Source organism: Camelus ferus, chromosome 8, assembly GCF_009834535.1.
Source record: "Camelus ferus isolate YT-003-E chromosome 8, BCGSAC_Cfer_1.0, whole genome shotgun sequence".
Taxonomy (NCBI): Eukaryota; Metazoa; Chordata; class Mammalia; order Artiodactyla; family Camelidae; genus Camelus; species Camelus ferus.
The window spans coordinates 67,513,118-67,532,284 of NC_045703.1; the positions used below are offsets into that span (position 1 = coordinate 67,513,118).

Here is a 19,167-nt window from a genome sequence, read left to right on the forward strand (position 1 = left end):
TTTCACTGTTATAATCCTTAGGGACTTCCTTTTTGATGCTGGCTTGGTTTTAACTGTTTTTAAACATTTTCACTATTGCTGGATTAATAGCATGTTTCCAGTGTTGCTAATTGTGCAGTTACATACCTCTCTCTGCCTCCCGTTGGAATATTTCCTTTGGATAAATTCCCAGCTGTGGGATAAAGTCAAGGACCAGGACGATTTTTTTAATTGTAAAATATATAATATAAAATTTACCCATGTAAAGGAATTGTAGTAAAATGCATATAATGTGAAATTCACTATTTTAATCTTTTTTTCAGTGCCCAGTTCAGTGGCACTAAGTGTGTGTGCTAAGTACATGTACCCCACTGTCCGTCTCCAGAACGTTTTCATTTCCCAAACTGAAGTCCCCCCATCCTCACCCCCTTGTCCACCCTTGTCCTTCTGTCCCATCTCTGTAGGTTTGACCACTTTAGGAACCTCAGATAAGTGGACTCCACAGTATTTGCAGGACTATTTTTAGAACAAGGGAAGGAAATTTTCTGAGACAGGGTGAGTGATGACTCTCTCTTCCCCACTAACAGGTGACTTAGAAAGTGCTCCGGTGCTGAGAACTTCCAGGGACGACGGTTGCTTCTATGAGTTTGAGTGGCACACGGCGGCTGCCTGCGTGCTGTCCAGGACTGAGGGGGACAACTGTACGGTCTTCGACTCCCAAGCCGGTGTGTGTCCAAGCGCCTGGTGCAGAGGCACCTGCACCTGCTCAGCTGGCTTTTTGTTTTATTTATTTTTTTGACATTTTCTAGGAGTGTTTTAGAGGTAACCCATTTTAGAATTCTATTAATACTGTTTGACCAAGACTCTGAAAATCTGAAAATCAGTGTTTGAAGCTTGAGATAATGAAAAATATCTCATATTCATAGTTGAGGTCATTTGCTAAATGCAAAACCCAGGGTACACAGGAAATAGGTCACATTTGAAACGGCTTTTTGTGTGAGTCTCTGGCCAAGAAACCCACCCTAGACTTTTTAGGGTCATTGTATTGTCATCTTCCCGCTTTGAACATGCTGGTGGTTTATTCAGCTGGGAGGTATGGGCTGTGAGTGGGGCTGGGTCAGGGCAGGAGAAGGGGTTGGTGGTGGAAAATCCGTCTCCATGGGGAATGTGAGTGATGGTGGCTCCGGTAGCTCGTCTCCCTGCCATCGCGGGGAAGCTTCTGGAAGCCGTGAGCTGGGGTGGTGGCTCTTCACTGACCTGGACGGTTGTTACTAGGGTTTTCTTTTGACTTGTCACCTCTCACGAAGAACGACGGCTACAAAGTCGAGACAGAGAAGTACGAGTTTTACATTAACGTGTGTGGGGCGCTGTCTGCGGGCCCCTGTCCACCAGGCTCGGCAGCCTGCCAGGTGTCCAGGAGGCAAGTAGACTGTTTTCAGTTGTGGCTTTTCCCTGCGGTGTCTTGTGCTCACTGATACTTTATTCAGGAATAGGGGCATTCTCTGCTGACATCTTTGCTTTATGGGGAGTATTGACCTAAACACTGAGAAGACTTGGCCCCCAAATGGGGGGAAGCTGCTGGGGGTCGAGCCTCCCAGAGAAGGAGCAGGACAGGAAGTGGGTTTACACAGCGCCTCCCCTCCCGGCAGCCGGCCCTTCTCAGTTGTTGGATAGATTGGTGCACCTCTGTCTCCTGTCAGTGCAGCATTAGTTCACGTGAAAGGAGCTGTGCCTTAAATCAGCCATGCTGAGTGGATTTGGGTCCTGGTGTCGGGGTGGGGCCACCCTCTCACCCACCCTGGGCTTAGAAATCCTAGCCTGGCACCAGGGTGGGTCTGCATCCCTGGGTCCTGGGTGCTGCTACCCCCCACACTGCCCTCTGTCCTTCCTTGGCGTCACGGCATCATGGTGCTTCTGGTCTCGGTACCTTTTCTGAGAGATGTTTGTTTGTTTTAGTGATAAGAAGTTTTGGAACTTGGGACGGAGTAACGCTAAGCTTTCCTACTACGATGGGATGATCCAGCTGAACTACAGAGACGGCACACCCTACAACAACGAGAGGCGCACCCCGAGAGCCACCCTCATCACCTTTCTCTGTGACCGAGATGCTGGCGTGGGTCTCCCTGAATATCAGGTAGGGTTGGCACCGCGTGTGCCTCTGTGTGTGTGCACGTGTGTGTGTCTCTACGCAGTGACGGGTGAGGAGGAGAGGACGTCAGTCTCGTAAAGCCAGGGGAAGAGAAAGAAGCAGCTCTGACAGGGCTTGTGGCTGTTCTAATGTAGGTGGCGTGTGAGCTGGGAGGGTCCCTGGGGATAAACCGTCAGGTTGTCTGGCTCCCGAAGGCTTATATGGGAGCCCGTCGTGGGCCCTTTATTTAGAAGCAGAGCTATTATTATTAGTCTGGTTTCCTGGCCAGATGGTCATCTCCTGTGATTTTAATTAATCCTTTTAGGTTTGCCAGGAGACATGGGCAGTGTTTATTTTCTGAGCTGCTCCAGTGGGCCACACACCTCAGTGACGGCCCACAACCCTGTTGGTGTTGGATACAAGACACACAAAGGCATCAAAACGTCCCTCATTCCCATTTAACAGAGGCTAGATTTCCATCTTAATTTATTGCTGGGCGAGCTTCCTTTTAATAAAATAAGAGGAGGTGGGCAAAGTAAACTTTCTTTCCTACAGTTTCTATCTGCAAGAAGTGCCCCAGCGTTTTCGAAATGCTGGCTTTGTGTCGCGGCTCCTCTTCTCTTTGCCGTCCCTTCCACGTCTGCTCTTGTCCCACGATTAGGAAGAAGATAACTCAACCTACGACTTCCGGTGGTACACCAGCTACGCCTGCCCCGAGGAGCCACTGGAGTGCGTGGTGACCGACCCCGCCACGCTGGAGCAGTACGACCTCTCCAGGTGAGGTGGGTCGGTCTGCCGCAGGCCTGGCCCCGGCCTGGGTTGTGCTGGGGCTGCCAGGCCTGGCTGGTGAGCACAGAGCTCAGCGGATAGAGGGAGTCCGTTAGTTCTGGGTGCGGGACCGAGACAGGGAGCTTCAAGCACAATGAATTCTAGTGAGGATCTAGTAGCCTTAGTGAGATCAACCAGTCTTTGCTGCAGGAAAGCCTCAGTCTTCGGCTGCATCATTTAAAACAATGCCTGTTGGTGCAGAGGTGAGGGGTGGTCCCCGTCTGTGGAGCACTGACAGCATTTAGGGAGGTGGAGAGCACTCGGGTGCGTCCCGAGTCCCGGCGGCGGCTTCTGCAGTTTGATGGGTGGGCTGTGTTTCCTTTGGTATTTCCCTCACTACTTAGAAATGAATCATCAGACTCAGCTTGAAAAGCACCCGTCTCCCTTTCACGTTTCAGTCTAGCCAAATCTGAAGGCGGCCGCGGAGGGAACTGGTACGCCATGGACAACGCAGGGCCGCGCAGCACGTGGAGGAAGTACTACATCAACGTGTGTCGGCCCCTGAGCCCCGTGCCCGGCTGCGATCGCTACGCGTCCGCGTGCCAGATGAAGTTCGACAGCTCCCAGGTGGGTCGGCCCGCCCGAGCATGGGACTGGGTGTGCAGGGGGTTACTCGGGGCTCCCAGATCTAAGTGGGCCTGACCGCTGCAGTGAAGCCCCCTGAGCGGGAGAGGAGCCTCCGTGTGAACTCATCTGCCTCCCACGGATGTGACTGTATTTGAGTCATCGTTCAGATTTAGGATTTTAAAAAGCCGTGGTGTTGGTGGCCTCTGCTCACGGTCCTTGGCAGAGGAAGTGTCTTCGAGTGAGCAGCCGACATCTATAAAGAGTAGTTTTTGCTCTCAAAAGTGCTTGCTCCTGGACTAATTAGGGGTGACACCTGCTTGGCAGAGTCGCTGTGGATGAGCTCAGCCCCGGCGTTAGCTCTCCCTGGGTGTAGGCTGCACTCCATCATCCCGGTGGGATGCAGTTACTGCCAGAACTCTGGTATGTTTCCCTGTGCGCCTTGTACACGATGCGTCTTAAAATAAAGATGTATGTGTGCTTCTTTAAAAATAGCATGTCGAGAATGTACTTCTCCTGGCGCCTGTTACATGGCAGCTTGGAGGTGTTCTAGAGGCAGCTGGAGAGCGCACTCTGGTGGTTAAGGAAGGGGCGCCCTGTGGGGTGTGCATGTGCACTTAAGCGTGTGTGCTCTTGGTTGGAGCAACGGCCTCCCAGTACAGCCTGTCCTCTTTACTCACGAATTCTGTATCTGCGAGTTTGTCTACTTGGTGACAATTACCTGTAACCCCACATCAGTCCTGGTGCCTTCACAGTCTTTCATGGACGTGTGCAGAGTGGCCTGACGTGGGTGTCATGCTCCACGCTCTTGTCCAGCTCTCCTACCCGGTGGCCAGAGGATGGAGTCACGAGGGGACAGGCAGTGCAGCGTCAGAAGCTCCTGGCTCCTGGCCAGGCGGACAGGGTTTGAGTCCCACCTCTGATGCCTGTTAGTAAGGTGGCCTCGAATAAGTCACTTAGCATATCTGAACCTCGTTTGCCCTTTCGTAAGATAAAATAGAGTCTACAATGATTTTGAGGATTTACGATCATTATCTTTGTGAGATAAGTGTACACGAGATACCTAGAGTTGTCCCTCGGTGTACTGGGGAGGGGAGAGGTGGGGGCGGCATTGGTTCCAGGACTCCAGCAGATACCAAAATCCAGGGATGCTCAAGTCCTTTACATGCAGTGTTACAGTGTTAATGTTACTTAAACACATCCTTACTTCATTTCAGTTACTTGTAATACCTAATACAATTTAAATGCTATGTTGCAGTTGTAGATACAGCGTAAATGCTATGTTAATAGATGCTGGAGGCAAATTCAAGTTTTGCTTTTTGGAACTTTGTGGAATTTTTTTCCTGAATATTTTTGATGCAAATTTGATAGAATCCATGGCTGTGGAACCCGCGGATACAGAAGGCTGACAGTTTTTCCCCCTACATGTAGGAAGGGTGGCTCCGTGTTTGCCAATTGAGTATTTGTGTCGCGTTTGTAGAACACAGCTCCCTGCCGTGAATAACAAGACTCCACTATGTTAGTCATGACGAAATGAGTTGTTTTACTTCAGAGGGAGATCTAACAGACATACGTGTTTGCAGGGTTCGTCTTCTGAAATCGTCTCCATCAGCAACTTGGGGGTCGCCAAGACAGGCCCGGTGGTGGAGGCGAGTGGCAGCCTACTGCTGGAGTACGTGAATGGCTCAGCCTGCACCACCAGCGACGGGAAGCAGACCGCCTACACCACCAGGATCCACCTCATCTGCTCCAGGGGCAGCCTGGTAAGGGAGGCCCTGCTGGTCGCCCATGGCCTTGGCTGCTTTGGGTTCAGAGGGGTGACGGTTGCTCTTCACTCTGCTTCAGGCCAGCATGTGATGTAAAGGCGGGGAGGCAGGGAGCACGCAGTGGTGCTCTTGCGGCTGTGCTTTCTCAAGTTGAAGCCTCATCTCTTACTGCTGGTTTGTGGCACGTACTGCATGGTGTTCTGTAGACCTGAGTTTTCTCTGAGTGGTATGGACACCGTCCTGCCCTTAGTTCTTGTGAGTTGGTGATCCCAGGATCACCGCAGCAGAACAAGTCTTAGAGATGGTTTGGTCCAAACCCCAAAGTTCATAGATGAGGAAACTGAGGCTGGGCACAGCTCAGGGCCAGGGATGAACAATGAGGGATGGATGTGTAGTATGTCAGCAAAGCAGGAATAAAAAATTAAGGTTAAGAAATGGAGACGGTGATAGAGATTGTATTTGGGCCTGAGTTCCTTAGTCAGGACAGAAGAGAAAACTGGAAATAAGAATGCTTTGGGGTCATTATGTACAGTCTCAATTGGTTTTAAAAAACGTGGCAGAAAATACATAACAAAATTTACCATTTTAGCCATTTTTATGTGTAAAGTTTAGTGGCATTAAGTACATTTATGATAGGGGAGGGAAGTAACTCGGTAGAGTGCATGTGTTTAGCATGCACTAGGTCCTGGGTTCAATCCCCAGCACCTCCACTAAAAAAATATATAATAAAATACAAGTACATTTACAGCGTTGTGCACCTATCACCAGTAAGGATTTCCAGAACTTTGCTTTTTTCACCTGGAGTTTATACCTGGATCTTTTATACTTGGATCATGTGTTTTTCGAATAATTGCCAAACCTTAGATGAACAGAGTGAGGAAAATAGAACTTGTTTATTATCAAACAGATTATTTCCTAAAGTCTGTGTTTCAGCCTCCTCTCGCCTGATTGACATGAGCTGGCCCCCCCATGTGGTCACTCCTCTCTGAGCAGGCCAGGGGCCTTGGTTCCTTACCTTCTAGTTGTCTTGCAGATGCCAAGTTTTCTCTGTCCTTTGCCAGCACACAATATTTTCCCAAGAGATAATGTCTCTTGAGCCCCAGAAGGCTGCTCTGACAGGGGAGTGAAGTACTTACTGGCTGAGCAGGGCCCGTGTGTGCGAGCAGAGTGGCTGCACTGAGACGTGAACACGCAGTCTGCTAAGCCGAAGCTCGGTTTCCCGGTTTCCACTCCTGGTCTCGGGAAGGACTCCTGGCTGCACAGTCTGGCCCTCCTCTGTGCCGCCCCCTGGGTGCACCTCTGGGTCCCCTCCTTGGGCCTGGCCCACCCCCCTTCCCTTCTCTGGTGTCTCGTTGCCATGGAGATCTTGGACACTTCAGGAGGATCTCTCAGACCCTTCTATTTTCAGCTTTCCTGTGACATCCTGTTTGGACAGAGTTTTTAAGTTTTCAGAGCTATTTTCCTTGTTACTGTATCTCTCCGCCTCGGCTCAGGGCCTGGCACATTTCCAGGGCCCAGGAAATACCGAGTGAGTGAAGGTGATGTCCCAGAGGTTCTGCAAGTCACGGAACTTCTCACAACCACGTCATGAGGCAGAAGGGATGGGTGTGCTCTTAGTTCACTGTTGGTGACTCTGCAGCTGAGAGGGTGGCTAGGGGGACTTCCAGATCAAAGGGCGCTTGGTGGGTGACAGACCACTGTCATTTCCTTCCCTGTGCATCTTGGCAGGCGCCTTCTCAGGCCTCAGTGTTCTCATTTGTACAGATGGCAGGTGAGGGTTGTTGTGACGCTAGCTGAGAAATGCTGTCGCATCCTTTGCGCAGTGTCTGGTGGCAACGGCCTCTGTCTGAGTGGCCATTGCCCGTGGTGGAGGCGATGCCCTCTCAGAAGCTGGTGTGGCACACGTTGGGGGGCTTTTTATTGAAAACACTCAGGAAAGTGCGTGGGTTGTAAGTTACAGCTGGTGGACTTCCACAGCTTGAATGCACCTGTGTAAACTAGACCCACGTGTGCAAACAGGACACCAGCAGCGCCCAGGGGCCTCCTCCTGCCCCTTTCTGGTTACTTCTCCACCCGTCCTGACCCGTGACCCTGCGGGTCAGCTTTGCCTCTTCGTGGCTGTGATCGTGCGCCCCGTGGTCTTAGTGTCTGGCTCTTGTATTCTGCACTCTGGGTGTAGAACGTTTAGAACACTTTGCAAAAGCATCAACTTGGGCTCAGACCTAGGTTTGGATTCCAGTTCTGCCACTTACTGCTGTCATGATCTCAGGTGAATTTACTGGCATCTGAGCATAAGAGATAATATCTCCTTAATGGGAATAATGAGGATGTTAAATTAAAAAGTTCTAATTAGTTAAGGCACATTAAGCACCTAGCCTGTCACTGGCATGATAATTGTTCTGTTGATTTTTGCTATTTTTATTTATCAGACTAGTATTCTTTTGGTTAGATCGAGTTCCATTTTCTTATATTGACTGTCATCTTGGTTTTGTCCTTTCAGAATACCCACCCCATATTTTCTCTCAACTGGGAGTGCGTGGTCAGTTTCCTGTGGAATACAGAGGCTGCCTGTCCTGTCCAAGTAATGACAGACACAGACCAGGTACGTGTGCTGTCCTGGGCCTCCCGCCGAGCTGCCCCAGACCTTCCTGTCCAGGTGTCCTGGCTCTGCACCCCTTCCCTGTGCTGCTTAATCCGTTACTGGCGCCTCTGTTTCCGCCGTGTTGACAGCAGGCGTCTGGAAGTCATCCTGCACTCCTCTCCCTCACCCCTGGCTCCCAGATCCTGGGAGAAGAACCAGGACCTTCCGTTTAACTCCCCGATTCCTGTAGATTCCTTCCTTTTCCTCCACGCCACGTCCTTCAGTGCTGCAGGGGCTCTGGGCTCTCCATCACTGCAGAGATGAGTGCTCGTGTGTCACTCAGCACCTGACACATGTCAGAGCCCCGCCATCTGTAGGATACACTTGTATGTTCCAGTGTCACATGTTTATAGAATACAGCCTGTATGTCTTAATGTGAAATTATCTGTAGGGTACAGTCTATCTGTTTCAACGCGATACTTGAGGGTTTAACGCTCTGGTCCCAGCCACCTTCCTCCCACGTCGTCCACTTCAGCCCTGTGCCCACTGAAGTGCTAGACTCATCCCGCCCTTTAGCCTTGGGATGCACTCCTGCCCTCGGGCGAGCCTGCACCTGCAGAACCGGGCAGCAGGCTGCTCTGAGACGTGCTCTCTGACCCCGCAAGGGTGCACCTTGTTTCCATGGCACTAGGTATTTTTCTTTACAATAAAGAATGTGTTTCCCTCCCTCCCTTTTCAAAGCTCCGCCAGCAGCAGCATCCGGACTGATGAATGTTCCCAGGACAGGGTCCTGGCTGGAGGGTGCCCGGGGAGGGTGGGCATGGTGGCATGCCGCCCGCACCCACCGTCAGTGCAGCCCAAGGCTGTGGCTGCCGCTCTGTTTCCTGCATATGGTGGGCGGGACAGAAAAAAGACACGTTGGGGTAGGGAGGTTCCTTCCACCTCCTAGAAGAGGAGAAGAGACAGTTAATGAATTGTGGGTCTCTTACAGTTCTCACATTTCCCTGGGGATCAGCAGCCATCTTCTTGTCCAGGTAATGATTGCAGCCTTAAGAGCTCGAGTACCGTCAGCATCTCTGAGCCGGTGTCACACCTGGAGCACTTCAGTTGCCATGTCTGTCAGGGCCATGAGCACACACGGGGCTGCTTCTCTGAGTGGGCTTTAAAGTCCAAGAGGTCCATGCGGGCAGGTTTTGGAGGTGCTCTGGCTTTGCCGTGTTCTCGTGGACTTCGTTTGAGTGATTCTTTCCCCCTTTGGTTCCTGCAGGCTTGCTCCATCAGGGACCCCAACAGTGGGTATGTGTTTGATCTGAACCCACTAAACAAGTCCCAAGGATACGTGGTCTCAGGCATCGGGAAGATCTTCTTGGTAAGGCTTACGTGATGAATTCTGTTTTGCTTTGAAACGAGGGGAGGATTCCTGAGTCACCTGCAGCTGGGGATGGGGAATAGGCGTGGGGCGGGCAGCATCCTCAGGGATTGCCCAGCTCGCGGTGATGGTAGCTCTCACCCCGGGGACTCAGAAAATCCAGATTTAAGGGCAAGTGAGGTGAAACCATCACCCCATCCTGCATCAGTGCAGACGTGAGGGTGTCATTCTTCAGAAAATAAGCTATTCTTAACCTGTGGCCGAGTGTCTGGAGCCATGGTCCTCCGTCCAGCAGCTTGGGCATTGCCTGGGAACCTGTAGAGTCTCGGGGTGGGGCCCAGCGGTCTGTTTTAACAAGGCCCCAGGAGGTTCTGATGTGCAGTGAGGTTTGAGAGCCGCTAGTCCAGAGGAAACGGTGATTGTTTTCCCTGTAACAAGGGGACAACCCACCGGCTGTGCTCTGGGATCTTCTGGCCTCACTCCCTCCATGGGCGGCCCTGATGCTGTGTCTCGAGCAGCGAGGAGGAAAACCTCCACTTAATGCCGTTTGGTTAGACACTGAGTGCTGTTGGAAAGGAAGGAAGCTTTTTAAGAATCTTTATTTCAGTTAATTTCTAGCAAAATCCATGCTGGGAGAAGAGAATAACTTTTGAAAACAGGAAGTTGGGTTGGGACTGTCTTATAAAAACCTGAAGCAGAGAAGCGCAGTGCGTGCCGGAGAGCGTACAGCGGGTTCCGGGGCCGGAAGACACCTGGCCAGGGCCCATCCCTCCACCGACATCCTCTCAGAAACTGCTGCTCCAGTTTGGTTTATAATAGGTTCTAACAGGTGACAGCGCAGCTGGATGTCAGTGTGAGTGCGTGAGGTGGACGAGCTTGTTGCGCCCCCTGAGGAGCATGCCAGAAGGGGTGACCCCGCGGAGAACATGCCAGGGGCAGGCCTGACAGGCTCTGCCCGTGCAGTAGCAGGCGTAGCAGGTGTGCATCACTCCTGTCAGTCGCAGGTGGCGGGGACAAACTGGGAGGTGTCCAGGCTCCTGGGAGACAGGCACGGTCAGCGTGCTGCCGGAGAGGCTGAGGATACCCCCGCCCTCCAGCTGACTGTTGGCATCGCACCCGTCTCACCCGGCCTGCCAGGCCCAGCGGCCCCATCCTGCTCCTGGGGGCCCCCGTGCGGCCGAAGCTGCCAAGTGAGACGCTGCTAAGGTGCCTGAGCACCCGCGAATGGAGAGGCCAGTGGGTGGGGGCAGCCAGGCTGGCTGGTGCCCACCACCTGGCAGAGCCATCCTGGACTTCTCTCGGCTCTGTTGTGAACTTATGGGCAGGACCAGAAAGGGGAGAGGGGGCCCTGAATCTGCACCATCAGATTCCTGTAACCACACAGCCCGCGTGGCTGCAGGGCACCTGTCTGGGGTGTAGTCTTGACTGGCCATTTCTTAAGCAGGAAGCTTTGGTCTAGGAACATCACTTTCTGTACGTAGATCCTAATTTAGTAGATGTTGTTAGCGGACACTTAACCAGTTACAGAGAAGTCTTTCCTTTCTGTGTGTTCAAACCAAAGAACATATTCCCCTTCAGTGGAATGGTGTCAACATCTTTAAGAAATACAGGGGTATCACGTTTTATTTACTTTTAATTAACGTGACTTCAACTATATGTACTTTTTCTAATGTGGTCAAAAATACTGTGAAATTCTGACTACTCGTGTTCCTTCCGTTACAGATGCTGCATTATCACGTGTAACATATATCATGCGTTTAGGGATGCAGGCTGTGCGCATAAAGCCTTAGGGGCAATTCTGGGCATTGCCATTTGGACGCTCATTTTGGCCTTACGTGCTAGATTTAGGAAAGTAACTGCCCAAACATGGAAAGTTGGTAATTTTGGTAATAAGTAACAACTGTTTAGCTTGGCAGGCTTTGAGTTGCTGGGGCTCGTGTTGCTGGTGAGTCACGTGCCCTGAGTTAGCGTGTGGTTCTCACTGTCCGGCCTGCAGTTTAACGTGTGTGGCACGACGCCCCTCTGTGGGACCCTGGACGGAAAGCCGGCTTCCGGCTGTGAGGCAGAGACCCAGGAGGAGGACCTCAAGAATCTGAAGCCGGGAAGGCTGGTTGGACTGGAGAAGAGCCTTCAGCTGTCCACCGAGGGCTTCATAACTCTGACCTACAAGGGGTCGCCTTCCCGTTCTGGAGGTGAGCCCAGATCTGTGTTGTTTTTGCAGCTGACAAATGTCTGGTGGTTCTGAGTACGTGACCTGAGTGCCCGGAGACTCTGGGCCACACGTGCACGGCCCCCTGTTGTGTTCCGCCAGGCCCCTGGGGGCCATCCTGCGGTGAGAGGGATCCTGGACCACGGGTGCCGGGGCTCTTTCCTTGTGTCTGCCCGCCTGGTGGAGAAGTGCTGGTTCCTGCACTTGTCGCTGTTGATGAAGACGAGGCTCAGGGACCCGTTGGCGGCAGACTGAGGGCTGACCTGCATGACGCCCAGGTTCCAGCTGTTGTCCTCCAACACCAGGCAGGACCGCACAGCGTTGCCTGGAAGAGCCGGCAAGGCCGTTGCAGGGTTACTGTTGAGCTCGTGTGGCTGACAGCTGCCAATGTTTACTCTGCGGGGTTTGAATCCAGGCTCCAGCAAGCCAGGGGCACAGCACGTGCATAACTGTGTTAACCCCGGCCCAGCCTGTTCCTTAACCTCTCTGCTTCAGTTTCCTTATGTGTTAAATGGGCACCTCTGGACCTGTTAATGTGTCAGTGACCACGACGTTCTTCTGTGAATGCAGCCCCCAGCCACTGTGGTCCCCTTGCTGTGGGAGCCTCCTCCCCACCCCCACTGCAGTAGCCTGTGTTCCTCTTGGCAGTCAGAGTGACATTTTGAATGTTAGGTCACGTCACTTCCAGCTCAGGGCCCCCAGGGCCCCACCTGCACCCAGAGTAGAAGCCAACCCCGACCCAGTGGCTGTGGGACACCTGCTGCTTCTCTCTGACGGGGTCACCCTCCACTCTCCTGGCTCAGTCCCGGTGGCCACGTGCTCCCAGAACTGTGAAGGCCCACTCGCCCACGTCCCCTCCTGAGCCTTGGTCCTTGCTGTTCCCTCTTCTCTCAGGATGGCCGGGCGGTTTGTTTCCTCACTTCCGCAGGTATGGGCTCAGATGTCACCTTCGCAGTGAGCCCGGTCGCCACATTCAAAACCGCCACGCCTCATCCCCGCCACCCTTGTGATTCCTTAGGCCCTGTCCCTGCCACACTCCACTCCCTTTCTGCCTGGCGCCTCAGGCCGAACGAGGATGTCGTCTCCTAGGAGGTGGGGGCTTTCTTCTGTGTATTTCACTCCTGTGCATAGTAGGACCTGAGAGTGATGTTTTTCTAACATTTGGGAGGATAAATGGATGTAACATTTGCATCCTTTCTGGAATGTAAGAATGCCAAGTTCATGGTGTAAACCCACCTTTATGTCAGTCACTGTCACAATGAATGTGGCCTCCCTGGAGCTCGGATCAGGTCCCTGGAACAGACCCAGTGCTGCGGCACGAATTCCCGGGGGTGGCCTGGAGGCTGGTTCTCGGGGGCGCCATCCTGGTGCCACACACGCGTGCGGGCAGCGGCACTATGATTGCTGCTGCTCACAGCCTGGCCTTCCTGTTCCAGGGAGAGCTGATGCTTTCATCATCCGCTTTGTTTGCAATGGTGACGTTTACCCAGGGAACCCCAGGTTCCTGCATCAAGACATCGACTCTGGCCTTGGGATCCGGGACACTTTCTTTGAGTTTGAAACGGCCTTGGCCTGTGTACCTTCTCCGGTGGATTGCCAAGTCACAGGTGAGGTTGGAGGACCAGGAATTAAGAGGCTGATCAAAAGTGTGTGTGTGTGTGTGTGTGTGTGTGTTTTATTTTACAGGCAGCACGACATGTGTGCTACGTGTTTTCTGTGGACAATGCCTAGAGTTATAAAATTTCTCTTGAGGAGAGTCTGGATTTGTAATTCATGGTTTTAAGCAATATTTTGGAATCAGAAGCTGCTTAAGAACAGAAGAAAACTAAGGGGAAAGTCAAATACACTGTCAGAGCTTCTCACCTGAGTGAGAGAAAAAGAACCAGGATGAGGCCCTGTTAGACGGACCCTGACACCCAGTGGGGCTTCCAGGACCCTTGTTCCTTGGGGACCGGCCCCACCTCCATGTCCACAGTGCTCTGTCGTGAGTCGCGGTTCTGAGGGCCAGGCAGATGATGTTTCTGTTGGAAGCCCTCTCGGCTTGCTGTGGGTCCCCTCATTTTTCTGAAATGATGCTCTGTTTGTGCATCCTTGGTCTTTGGGGTTGGAAATGATGCCCAGCGCTCATGGGAAGGCAGGGGTCTCCAGCATTTGCCTTGTGTTTCAGACCCGGCTGGGAACGAATATGATCTGAGCGGCTTAAGCAAAGCCAGGAAGCCTTGGACTGCAGTTGACACCTCGGCTGATGGGAAGAGGAGAACCTTCTACCTGAGTGTCTGCAACTCCCTCCCTTACATTCCCGGCTGCCATGGTGGGTGTCGCGCCTTGGACCCCAGTTGGTCGTGCCCCCCCCTCCCCACGTCCAACGGCCTTGCTGGCTCTTCCAGGCAGCGTTGTGGGGTCCTGCCTGGTGTCGGAGGACAGCAGCTGGAACCTGGGCGTCGTGCAGGTCAGCCCTCAAGCTGCCGCCAATGGGTCCCTGAGCCTCGTCTATGTCAACGGTGACAAGTGCGGGAACCAGCGCTTCTCCACCAGGATTATGCTCGAGTGCTCCCACACGACGGTGCGTGCCTGTCCCTGCCACCTCGGATCTCTTGTCTGAGTTAGAGCTTGCCCATGTTCTCGAGGGGGTCAGGCCATCAGTAGGGCCCGACCAGCACGTGCTGTGTCCCCGCAGGTCTGACATGTTTCCCAAGTGCTGTGTACTTTTCTCGTGGTTGCAAGTCGGGTGTCAGCTCTGGCTGGCGTTTGACTGATTCTCTTTGCTAAGTGAGAGCACAGTGAACTGTTGGTTTCCACTGCAGGGATCGCCGACCTTTCAGCTTCTGGACGACTGCGAGTACGTGTTTGTCTGGAGAACGGTGGAGGCCTGTCCTGTGGTCCGCGTCGAAGGTAAGACGCCGCCCTACGCCGCTCAGCGACGTGTGGATGTGCGAAGGGGGCGCAGCAGCCCCGTGGGCGTGCAGCCCCGCGTGTCAGCGGGCGGGTCATTCTCACCCTTGAGTTTTGTTCGCCCCACTCCGTTGCTAACTTTACCTGTAACATTTTCCTCACGTTCCTGACTGGTGGGTGGTTGGTGAGAACATGAACGTGGGCCTTTGTCTTGCTTACGTGGATCTTCAGCCTGTGACCTGAAGCTTTTCTAGAAAGCTGTTTGCCAGGCAGTTTGTCTCATGCACACAAACCAGATGAAAACAGGTGGAAATGATATTTAATGCCTATTTTAAGACAGTTCCTAGCTGATGAAAAGTTGCAAAACGTTTGCCTGAAAGTGTGAGTGCCTGTGTCGATGCCCTTCCCTCGCCGTGTTCTTGAAGGAGACAACTGTGAAGTGAAGGACCCGAGGCATGGCAACTTGTATGACCTGAAGCCTCTCGCCCTCAACGACACGGTCGTGAGCGCCGGCGAGTACACGTACTACTTCCGCGTCTGCGGAAGGCTGTCCTCGGGCGTCTGCTCGGCCGGTGACAGGTCCAGGGTCGTCTCGTCATGTCAGGAAAAGCGGGGACCCGAGGGATTTCAGAAAGTGGCAGGTACCGTGGTTCTTCCTCCTTGTTTTTGCACAAGAATGGAATTACATATTTAAGACATCAGGCTACAGGCGACGTCTGTCTCAGGTGGGAAGGGTGGCTCCTGCGCTCCAGGGGACAGCGTGTTAGTGACGTCTCTGCTTTCGCTTGATTTTCGTAGCCGGGCCGCGGCTGATGAGCGTTGTTAGAGTTTATTTCATTCGTGCTTAGCCACGCCAGTTACTGATTCTAAGTTCATGTCTCTTTTTTCTATTTTACCTTTAGGACCCACTGGACTATTAATGAGGTCGTACTTTCTAGAATTGAGTCCAAGGGGACACATTTTGTGTAGGCTTGGGCTGTAAAACTTATGGGGCAGGCTGTGGTCATTGTGCTGTCTCAACAGCCGGGCAAGTGATGCTAAGTTTAAGAACTTTAAAAAAAAGAAGTTGAAGTAGTTGATGGGGGGTGTGTGGGAAGACCTTGGGGGCTGTGCAGACGAGGTGACATCCTCTTAGCTCATCAGGCTGAGGAGTGTCTCCATGTCGGTGATCCCGTGGGTAGTCTGGAAGGTCACAGCCTTGGCCAAGAGAAGGCCTGGTTTTATTCTTCCATGGTGTCATGTGATGGGGCCAGTGGTCCAGTGCTGGTAGGCCAGACATACTTGGTCCTGTGAGAGTTCATTCAGGGTGTGTGGCGTAACATGTCTGGGGACCAGCCTGGTGGCCTGGGGACTTCGTGAACCAATCCTTGTTTGACTAGCTTCTTCTTGAACAGGTCTGCTTACTCAGAAGCTGACCTATGAGAATGGGGTGTTGAAGATGAACTATACTGGGGGGGACCCTTGCCACAAGGTGTACCAGCGCTCAACGACCATCTTTTTTTATTGTGACCGCAGCACCCAGGCGGTGAGTGTGCTCAGTGCACATGGGGTGGGAGGGTCGGTCTGCCAGCTCAGGGGCCACTGTCTTATAAAAGAATCTGCTCTTAAGTCTTGAAGTCTCCTGGTTAACTTAGTTTAAATATGTTCTGTACAGAAAATGAGTTCAAGCCTTGATCAATGCGTGTTGAGTAAAGATCAGGACCATCCCTTACTATTTGCATCCTTAAAACTGAAGTTTCCCAGTGGGGAGGGTATAGCTCAGTGGTAGAGTGCATGCTTAGCACGTACGAGGTCCTGGGTTCAATCCCTAGTACCTCCAGTAAAAATATATTTAAAAAACTTTTTTTATTAAGAAAAAAGTCTTAACCCTCCCCACCGCCCCCCGCAAATGAAGTTTCCACTTAATGGGTATGTCTCTCAACTTTTGCAGCCGGTGTTCCTCCAGGAGACTTCGGACTGCTCCTACTTGTTCGAGTGGCGCACGCAGTATGCCTGCCCGCCTTTTGACCTGACCGAGTGTTCATTCAAGTAAGTGCATGGGGATGTTGGCTCTTGGGCAGTCTGATTTACTTGATAATATTTTTGCTTTAATAGTTGCCTGAGGGACAGGGCATTAGATTAGTCAGGTGCTTTCTTGAAGCCTTAGTTCCTGAATATTAAACTGGCAAGTTGGGTTAGGTTACCTATGAAACCCTTCACAGCTCTGAGAGGCTTTGGTTACTTTGAGTTAAGGTTCAGGGAAGTGATTGTGGTTGAAACAGAAAACCGTGCATGATTCATGGGTCTGAGCGGATTGGAGTGAGCAGGGTGTGCCCTGGCCTCTGCTCCTCCCCAGGGGCTGCCTGTGTCTGGAGACACAACAGTGAAGAGGAAGGTGATGGCGGAGCTGCATGGGGGTGGGCTGGAGAGAGCACGAGGGGGTGACACCCAACCGGCAGGCTCTTGGTGGCCGCCTGGTTCTTTTGTTCTGTTACCTGTGGCTCAAGTAAGCCTCTGAAATCGGGTGATTGGCAGCTCTCGAGATAAGGTGACCTTCACTGTGTGTGAATTTCAGTTGTGTCACTCTCAGAACTATTACAAAGTAGACCTCTTGGGTTCTGTCCCTGGAGAGTGTGGTTTCTTGGGTCTACACGTCCTGAGTATTGAAGGGACATGCTGACATTTCTGCTGTGTGAGGACCCCACCTGAAAAAAATCACTGAGTTATAGCGTCCTGTCCTGGGAGAAATTTGGTCATTTCCGTGTTTCCTTCCAGTCTTCTTGTTGTGTTATGTCCTTTTATTTAGATAAAGAAATAATTTTTGAAGTGTTAGTGACGTAGGAAATACATACAGTTAGTGATTTATACCAGTAAGTCCACTGTTGGCTCATCTCCTGACTCCGACTCCTTGCACCGCCGCTGCCCAGGCCTGGGGTCCACATCGCACTGCACCACCCGTGCGGTAGTTCTGACAGAGTCTGTGGGGTTCAGTCTTGGTCTTCATTTGAAAAGGCTTGGGCTTATCCTCGCTGGCCTCATACAGAATTCTGGGTTAACAGTTTGTGCGTGTGTATCAGCACTTTGAAGGTGTCCATCATCTTCCTGTGCTTAGCGTTGCTGGTAGAGGATCTGCCCCCTTTGGTCCTATTTTCATGCCTTCCCTATGTATTTCCCTGTGTGTATTCCACAGTCTCGCTCTGATTTGCTTGTATAGGGCTTTATTGTCTGTGTTGCTTGCAAGTCAGTGCTCTCTGAAACTAAAGATGCGTGTCTGTTACTAGTTTCGGAATATTTGCAGTTACTGTAACTTTGAATGTTGCCTCTAACCTTATCTGTCTCTTCTGGAACTTCTATTAATCAGTTTTATCAGCTGGTCTCTTAGCTGGTTTAATTCGCTGTTTTGACTGTTGCCTTTTTAATTTTCATGACTGTACTTTTCATTCTAGGAGGTCTGTTTGGTACTCTTTCTAATCCACCCTTTCTTCCCTCCATTTTGCCCCCTTCTTTCACGATAGTTTCAGTTTCCTCTTCAACCATTTACAGTAAGCCTCTCAGCTGGTCCATTAGGTGAAGTTCTTGAGGACTTGCTTCTGCAAAAACTGGTGGCTCCCACAGATTCCAGTATTAGTTAATGCTGGCATCTTTTCTCTCTTACCCTATTTATATGGTCCATCAACTTTCAGACAAGATTGGACGTGTTCTGGGTGGTGTGGCCGTTGACGGTCCATCAACTTTCAGAATACCTCAGACTCTCCATTCTGGAAGCAGTGCGCCACCCTGGTTCATGTGGCTTTATCTTGCACCTGCACCACTGCAGTCACCCCTCAGTCGGTCCCCTTGCTACACGCGGGACAGTCCGGCATGATGATTAGAGTGAACCTGTTGAATTATAGGTCAGCGAGGGTGCTTTTGCTGAAACCCCTCAGTGCAGTGAAGCCCGTCTCAAGCTGGAGTCCTCACTACAGGCTGGAACACCCCCTGTATCACGTCTCACCACAGCCCCTGCTTTTTCACTCCTCACGTCTGATCTGCTCCGACCACATGGGGCTACTTGCCTTTGACCTCACCAGGCTCTCTGTGCCCCAGGCCCTTTGCTCGTGCTGCTCCCTCTGCCTATGCTGTGCTGTGCTGGGTCCCTGGATGCCTGGCTCTTCCATATCTTACTGAGTTTATTCAGAGGTGGCTCCTTAGGAAGGTGGTCTCTTGAGTGCTGTCTGATCTCATCTCCTCTTCCCTCTCCCAGACTTTATCCCTGCCCACCCCACCACCCTGCCTTTTATTCTCTTCACTCTGGTTGCCATCTGATACACATTAAAAAAAAAAAAGTTCTTGTTTGTGGTTTTTCTTCCACTGGTGACTTCTGCAGGCTTCGTAAGATGGGCGATTTTGATCTGTTTTCCTTCAATACAACACCCCCAGTTGTGGGGCACGTGGTTTTTGAATGAATGAGTGATTCTCACTCAAGTGGTGTTCTTGTCTGTCTCTACCTGGACCTGGTGCCCCGCAGGTGGAGTATTTGTCTTTCTTACCTTTGACTCTGCACCTGGTGTGGGGCTGGTTCCCAGTAACTGTCCTTGTTTGGAATTTGTGTAGTGAGTAAACCTTTGAGCAGAAAGTCCGCCCCGGCCGGTTTTACGTCAGTGACTGCCGGCGGCCTCGGGCTCAGACAGCAGGTGGCCTTCCCGGGCTGCCTGAGGGGGCCCCGTATGCCCCAGCCGGGCACCCTCGTCTGCTCACCGGCCTGAGCAGGGCAAGCACTTGCTGTTTGCCTTTTCAGGTTAATACATAATTGCATTGAACAAGGCTTGATGCTTCCTGAACTCAGGCTGTGTTGCTGCTGGTTGACCAGAGATGGGAGAGTCCCGCATAAAG

General features: G+C 52.0%; 1 protein-coding gene across 1 annotated transcript in view; it reads left to right on the forward strand.

Moving 5' to 3' along the window:
• The window catches only part of IGF2R (insulin like growth factor 2 receptor), a 96,021-nt gene that overhangs the window by 51,057 nt on the left and 25,797 nt on the right, over positions 1-19,167 (forward strand). Inside the window, exons 14-29 of the mRNA XM_032485291.1 lie at positions 567-704; positions 1,255-1,399; positions 1,936-2,113; positions 2,769-2,884; positions 3,334-3,502; positions 5,083-5,262; positions 7,766-7,867; positions 9,114-9,215; positions 11,212-11,407; positions 12,861-13,031; positions 13,592-13,735; positions 13,812-13,987; positions 14,229-14,316; positions 14,742-14,957; positions 15,711-15,841; positions 16,247-16,344. Of these exons, the coding sequence (XP_032341182.1) occupies positions 567-704; positions 1,255-1,399; positions 1,936-2,113; positions 2,769-2,884; positions 3,334-3,502; positions 5,083-5,262; positions 7,766-7,867; positions 9,114-9,215; positions 11,212-11,407; positions 12,861-13,031; positions 13,592-13,735; positions 13,812-13,987; positions 14,229-14,316; positions 14,742-14,957; positions 15,711-15,841; positions 16,247-16,344 (2,350 nt within the window). The remainder of the gene's footprint in view (positions 1-566; positions 705-1,254; positions 1,400-1,935; positions 2,114-2,768; positions 2,885-3,333; positions 3,503-5,082; positions 5,263-7,765; positions 7,868-9,113; positions 9,216-11,211; positions 11,408-12,860; positions 13,032-13,591; positions 13,736-13,811; positions 13,988-14,228; positions 14,317-14,741; positions 14,958-15,710; positions 15,842-16,246; positions 16,345-19,167) is intronic.